This window comes from Maylandia zebra, linkage group LG13 (genome assembly GCF_041146795.1).
Source record: "Maylandia zebra isolate NMK-2024a linkage group LG13, Mzebra_GT3a, whole genome shotgun sequence".
NCBI lineage: Eukaryota > Metazoa > Chordata > Actinopteri > Cichliformes > Cichlidae > Maylandia > Maylandia zebra.
This window is the reverse complement of record NC_135179.1, coordinates 33,701,483-33,708,828: the sequence shown is the minus strand read 5'-3', so window position 1 is coordinate 33,708,828 and position 7,346 is coordinate 33,701,483. Positions and strand designations below refer to the sequence as shown.

The following is a 7,346-nucleotide window of genomic DNA, read 5'->3' as shown; positions in this document are numbered from 1 at the left end:
GCAATTCCCGCAACATTACTATTGTTATTAATACATTTTGTTCTTATTAAACTGAACTCGTGCCCAGGAGCTAAACGTTTGTGTTCTTTTAATCTGCGAGTTAAAACCAGTGCAGGTGGTGGAAGACAGAAGGACTCTGGCCAAAATAACATCACTGATGGACAGAGTCTCCCACCCTATGCATGTAAATGTTGTTGAACTGCAGAGCTCCTTCAGTGACAGACTGCTGCATCCTAGATGCATGAAGGAGCGTTTCCGCAGGTCCTTCCTCCCTGCAGCTGTCAGACTGTACAATCAGAATTGCTCCCAACAAACATAGATGTTTACATCAATGCTGTAACTGCAATAATTTAATCAACCGATTCGCACTACAACCTGGTTTTCCTCTTACCTGTAGTTATTTTTATTTAATTTTATAACTGTACAGTACTCTGTTTATAGTAACCATTGTCCATGTGTAAATATGTAAGAAAAATTGTGTATGTTTCTGTTCTGTGTACTGTTTGTTTGTATATGTGTCTTTCTGGCTGCTGTTACAACCAAATTTCCCCTTGTGGGACAATTAAAGGATTATTCTATTCTATTCTACTCACATATGTATACATATACACTGTTTTTTATTTTATTCTATTTATTTGATTATTTATTTATTTTCCGCCTTCGTTGTATTGGTTTCTCTTCTTACTTTAGCACCTTTGTGGTTCAGCTACCCAATTTCGCTGTCCAAGAAACTGCACAATGACAATAAAAAGCTCTAAGTCTCTATTCTAAAAACAAACACCGGAAAAAACAACATTGGCCACGCCCCCCATTCTGGTCATTTCCAGTTCCAGGTTCTTCCTGCTCCAGCACCGAGCAGAGGGAGGAAAGATGGCGGCGACCGAGGCTGACAGAGATCCGTCCGCTTTATGCTCGGAGTTCCTGGATTTCTCCGCCAAAGACACCGCGTCGGTAAGTGGCTCCAGGAGCCTTGAGCCCCGCGGACGCTGCGCAGCGTGTCCCGGTGTGTGGCCGAGCTCCGGCCGCTGCTGTCCGCGCGGGTCAGCGATCCGTGGTTGTTTTCATGCTAATGCTAATGGTAACCCTAAAGCGCTACAACTGTGTGTTCACGCCTGTTAGTAACGCTGATTAAGCTGTTAACCCTTTAATGAGACGGTCCTGAGCGCCTGTTTAACGTCAGAATCACCTGGTTGCAGAAGGTCACCTGACCTGAGTACACACAGGTGAACTTGCCTGTGCAATTGTGAGAGAACAGCTGGAGCAGGTGAGCATCTCGGGTGTGTTTGACAGCTGATGGATAGATACATGAGGTTCAGGTAACGGGGTGGAACAGGTCCTGAGAACGCTTAGACCGCTGCACAGGTACGTCTCACATTTAAGTATGTTTCTTTTTCCTACCTACAGCAGGTTGTTTACCTGACTGATCACCTGATTGATCAGGCCTTACAAAGTGTACCCTGACAAATTCTCCTGATGGAGGATCGTTACCTTTACCGCTGATTCTGAGACTCACCTTTATTTTGTCCTGCTGGCTGAACATAGTTGTGCCGCTCTATAAGAACACTACACCTGTGTGTACCTGCTGACCTCATCAACCCAGCAGGTAGTGTAATCACCAGGTGGGCTAAAACTTTGCAGAGGCTGGAGCGGAAATACAAATTTTAATCTAATGAAACACTCAGAAGATCATCAGGTTCTCTGATCGATCAGGCTGCTCACACAGCTCTCAGGACACGGACAGTTTCCAGTCTGACGCAGCAAAGTGTTTGAAATGTGCGCACCTACACACACACACACACACACACACACACACACACACACACACAGCCTCACTGCTGCTCTGTCAGCAGCAGCTGTGTTACAGTCAGTCTGAGTTTAACTCTTCATGTTGCTCTAATATTTCAGTCTTAGGCTCTGTTCACACTGCAGGCGAAGGTGCATCAAATACAGCTTTTTTGACCCTATGTGACCCATCTATCCGATCATGGTGTGACAGTGTGAACGGCACAAATCCAATATTTTCAAATCCGATCTGGGTCACTTTCGTATGTGGTACTGAATCCGATACATATCTGATGTTTTAGAAAGCGACTGCTATTTGAATGGTCATGTTGCATTAAATCCGTCTTTTAGAATAGAATAGAATAGAATTCAACTTTATTGTCATTGCACATGCACAGGTACAGGGCAACGAAATACTTGTGTCAAGCCAGCCTCCAATTCGAGACTTGCAGTCAAGCCAGCCTCCAGTTTGTTTTACGTTCCCTGTGTATTCAAAGTATTACGGGAATGGATGTGGAAACCGGATTTCAAAATAAAAGCCAACTTCGAGTGAATTAACAGATATGTTAAGAACATAATAACATATAATTTAGGCTTTTTTTTTTTTTTTTTTTTTTACAAACTCTAATGTTAGATCTATATGACACAGCCTTGTACCCTAATTGTGCCCTGTCACTATCAAGGCCATCTTATTTTGGATTTCAAAGTAAAAGCCCTGTGAATCTTCATTTTTGAACTACTCTTTCAATGACTTAATAATGCTCTTAAAAGCAAAAGTCGTATTTCCAAATACTATTTGAACTTTATATCAACGCTTTCCAACCACAGTCTTTTTCACAGTGATACCATATCAATATCAAGTCATTCTGATTTTGCTCTCAAAAATAAAAGCCTTTTCAAATTGTCCATAATTGACCTAACTTTCAGTGATTTCAAAATGCTCTAAAAATGAAAATTCCTGTTTCCACAGGGTAATTCCACTTTAGAGCAACCGTATACAACCTCACGATGTTACCATGTCAATTTCAAGTCAGTCTGATTTTGCCTTTCAAAATAAAAGCTTTTTCAATTTGCCCATATATGACTTACTCTTGGAGCGAATTCAAAATGCTCTAAGATGGAAAATTGCTGTTTCCACAGCATAATTCCACTTTAGATCAATAGTATCCAACCCCACAGTGATACCATATCAATATCAAATCAGTCTGATGTTGCCTTCCAAAATAAGACTTTTCAAATTGCCGATATACGACCTACTCTTTTAAAGAATTCAGAACGCTCTAAAAATGAAAATTGCTCTTTCCACAGGATAATTCCACTTTAGATCAACAGTATCCAACCCGACAGTAAAACCATGTAAATTTCATGTTGGTCTGATTTCGCCTTTCAAATTAATGGCCCGTCGAATTTGTCCATATGTGATATACTCTTTCAATTATTTCAGAATGTTTTAAAAATGAAAATTGCTGTTTCCACGGGATAATTTCACTCAAGATCGACAGTGCACACTATCACGGTGATATCAAGTCAATTTGCCTTTCAAAGTAATGGTCCATTGAAATTGTCCATGTATGACCCACTCTTTCACTGACTTCAGAATCCCATTAAAAGCAAAGTTGCTGTTTCCACAAGATCATTTCACTCTACATTGACAGTATACAACCCCACAGTTTTATCACGTCAGTATCGGAATTATAATTGTTCATTTGGTACTTTTAATAATTAAACGCGGATGCTGTTAACAGGAAAATTACTGTTTCCACTAAGTAATTGGAGTTCATGCAAACCATACACAACCTCTACAGTGGTAACATCTCAATCTCGTTTTGCATTTCAGAGTACAAGCCTTTTGACTTTGTTTATAGGAGCTTCTCTTTCCACAACTTCAGAATGGCATTAAATGGAAAGTTCCAGCTTCTATGAATTAATACCAGTTTGTGCCAACACATATCATTGTATATAATCTAACAGTGGAGTTGGTGACCATACTTTTCGGTGACATTAGAATGCTGTTAAATAGGAAAATCCCTGTTCCCATGCAATAATTTTTCCTCTAAATCAATAATATACTCCCTCAAAGTTGTACACTGTGAAAATCAAGTCTTTCTTGTTTTGGATTTAAAAATAATCGCCCTGGAAATGGTTTGCAAGTTGTTTTGTAATTTCTTTATATAGAATGACATCTTTCCACAGACTTGAAATATGAACGTACCATCAATTACAACTTACTGGCAATTTCAGCTTCCTTTTACATCTTCATGATTCGAATTCTGTCATAATCAATTGAGTCTGATTTTGCTTTTCAAAATGAAAACCCAATATGTGTTGAAACAGCAATTTTCATTTTTAAAACATTCTGAAATAATTGAAAGAGTATATCACATATGGACAAATTCGACGGGCCATTAATTTGAAAGGCGAAATCAGATCAACATGAAATTTACATGGTTTTACTGTCGGGTTGGATACTGTTGATCTGGAATGGAATTATGCTGTGGAAACAGCAATTTTCCATCTTAGAGCATTTTGAATTCGCTCCAAGAGTAAGTCATATATGGGCAAATTGAAAAAGCTTTTATTTTGAAAAGCAAAATCAGACTGACTTGAAATTGACATGGTAACATCGTGAGGTTGTATACGGTTGACCTAAAGTGGAATTACCCTGTGGAAACAGGAATTTTCCATTTTAGAGCATTTTGAAATCACTGAAAGTTAGGTAAATTATGGGCATTTTCAACAGGCCTTTATTTTGGAAGGCATAATCAGAATTACTTGAAATTAATATGGTAACATCGTGAGGTTGTATACGGTTGACCTAAAGTGAAATTATCCTGTGGAAACAGCAATTTTCATTTTTAGAGCATTTTGAAATCTTTAAAATAGTAGGTCGTATCTTGGCAATTTGAAAAGTCTTTTATTTTGGAAGGCAAAATCAGAATGACTTGATATTGATATGGTATCACTGTGGGGTTGTATACTGTTGATCTAACATGGATTCATCCTGTGGAAATAGCAAAATTCTGTTTAAGACCATTTTGAAATCGTTAAAAAAGTAGGTCGTATATGCTCAATTTGAAAGGGCTTTTATTTTTGAGAGCATAATCAGAATGACTTGATATTGATATGGTATCACTGTGGGGCTGTATACTGTTGATCTAAGGTGGAATTACCCTGTGGAAACAGGAATTTTCCTTTTTAGAGCATTTTGAAATCACTGAAAGTTAGGTCAATTATGGACAATATGAAAAGGGTTTTATTTTTGAGAGCAAAATCAGAATGACTTGATATTGATATGGTATCACTGTGAAAAAGACTGTGGTTGGAAAGTGTTGATATAAAGTTCAAATAGTATTTGGAAATACGATTTTTGCTTTTAAGAGCATTATTAAGTCATTGAAAGAGTAGTTCAAAAATGAAGATTCACAGGGCTTTTACTTTGAAATCCAAAATAAGATGGCCTTGATAGTGACAGGGCACAATTAGGGTACAAGGCTGTGTCATATAGATCTAACATTAGAGTTTGTGTAAAAAAAAAAAAAAAAAAAAAAAAAGCCTAAATTATATGTTATTATGTTCTTAACATATCTGTTAATTCACTCGAAGTTGGCTTTTATTTTGAAATCCGGTTTCCACATCCATTCCCGTAATACTTTGAATACACAGGGAACGTAAAACAAACTGGAGGCTGGCTTGACTGCGAGTCTCGAATTGGAGGCTGGCTTGACACCAGTACCACAATGCAGTTTGCATCCATCCAGAAGTGCTTTAGTGATATAGATATATTACAATATATATTAGCAATAGTATAGATATGTAGGTATATTACAGAAATGGGTCTATTATGGTATGTTATAATGTACACGGTATGAAGTATGTTGTGAATATTCGTACTGTAATGTACAGGCTGTAGTGAGTACAAGCTATGTACAGGCTATGAACAGGATATAACTATGAAAAACTATACAGAATATGAAATAAATAACTTTACAGAAATCTGAGATATACAGCTATACAGAAGTGGGAACTATGCAAGTTGTAAACAGTTGTAGAATTAAAAATTATCGTATGTACAGAATGATTATTTACACAGAGCTATACAGTAGTGCAGTTAAGATAAGTGAGGGTGTGGATAGTTTCTACAGAGGCTATATAAAGTGCTAGTGGTTGTGAGTGGTGGTTCAGTCCATGTTATTATTGTGTGTTTGAGGGTACAGTTGTCCATTGTGGGTGTGTGTGTGTGTATGTTCAGTCCAGTTCAGGAGTCTGACAGCTGTGGGGAAGAAGCTGTTCCGGTACCTGGTGGTCTTAGTCCGGAGGCTCCTGTAGCGCCTCCCAGAGGGCAGGAGGGTGAAGAGTCCATGTGATGGGTGACTGGGGTCTTTGATGATTTTCCCAGCCCTTTTCAGACACCGCTTCCTATAGATGTCTTTTATGGCAGGAAGTTGTGCTCCGGCGATGCGCTGGGCAGTTTTCACGACCCTCTGCAACGCCTTCCGGTCCGAGGCAGAGCAGTTCCCGTACCAGACTGTTATACAGTTGGTCAGGATGCTCTCGATGGTGCAACGATAGAAGTTCACCAGGATGTCTGAGGACAGGTGGTTCTTCCTCAGAGTCCTCAAGAAGAAGAGGCGCTGGTGAGCCTTCTTGACCAGCTTGGAGCAGTTGGTCGTCCAGGTGAGATCCTCGGAGATGTGGACTCCCAGGAACTTGAAGCTGCTCACACGCTCCACAGCCGTCCCCTTAATGTGGATGGGTGGATGTGGGTCAGCATTCCTCCTGTAGTCTACGATGAGCTCCTTGGTCTTCTCGGTGTTAAGCAGCAGGTTGTTTCTGTCGCACCACTCAGCCAGACGATCCACCTCCTCCCTGTAGGCGGCCTCATCGTTGTCACTGATGAGGCCAATCACCGTGGTGTCATCTGCAAACTTAATGATGGTGTTGGAACCATCAGCAGGTCTGCAGTCGTGGGTGAAGAGGGAGTAGAGGAAAGGGCTCATCACACAGCCTTGTGGTACACCGGTGTTCATCGTGATGGTAGATGAGCAGCGGTTATCCAGCCGGACATGTTGGGGGCGGTTGGTCAGGAAGTCCAGTAACCATTTGCAGATGAGGGAACTGATGCCCAGGTCTGTCAGTTTCCTGATGAGTTGTGAGGGGTGGATTGTATTGAACGCTGAACTGAAGTCTATAAACAGCATTCTGGCGTAGGTGTTGTTGTTGTCCAGGTGTGAGAGGACAGAGTGCAGTGCGATGGAGACTGCATCCTCTGTGCTCCTGTTCTGGCGGTATGTGAATTGGTGGGGGTCCAGGGTGGGGGGGAGACAGGATTTGAAGTGTGCTAGGACCAGCTGCTCTAAGCACTTAGTGATGATGGGGGTGAGTGCTACTGGGCGGTAGTCATTGAGGCAAGATGGGTTGGAGTTTTTGGGTATCGGGACGATGGAGGTGGATTTGAGCAGGCCGGTACCACAGCGTGGGCCAAGGACAGGTTGAATATGTCTGTGAGCACTCCTGCAAGCTCCCCAGAACACGCTCTGAGAACACGCCCGGGGATGCCATCAGGG

General features: G+C 40.9%; 1 protein-coding gene across 4 annotated transcripts in view; it reads left to right on the top strand.

Moving 5' to 3' along the window:
- Positions 1–816: 816 nt before the first annotated feature.
- Positions 817–7,346, top strand: part of ubr2 (ubiquitin protein ligase E3 component n-recognin 2) — a 59,328-nt gene continuing 52,798 nt past the window's right edge. For all 4 annotated transcript variants that reach the window (XM_014413296.3, XM_014413293.3, XM_014413294.3 and 1 more), the window contains exon 1: positions 817–951. In XM_014413296.3, coding sequence (XP_014268782.1) covers positions 871–951 — 81 coding nt within the window. In that variant the 5' untranslated portion in view covers positions 817–870. The remainder of the gene's footprint in view (positions 952–7,346) is intronic.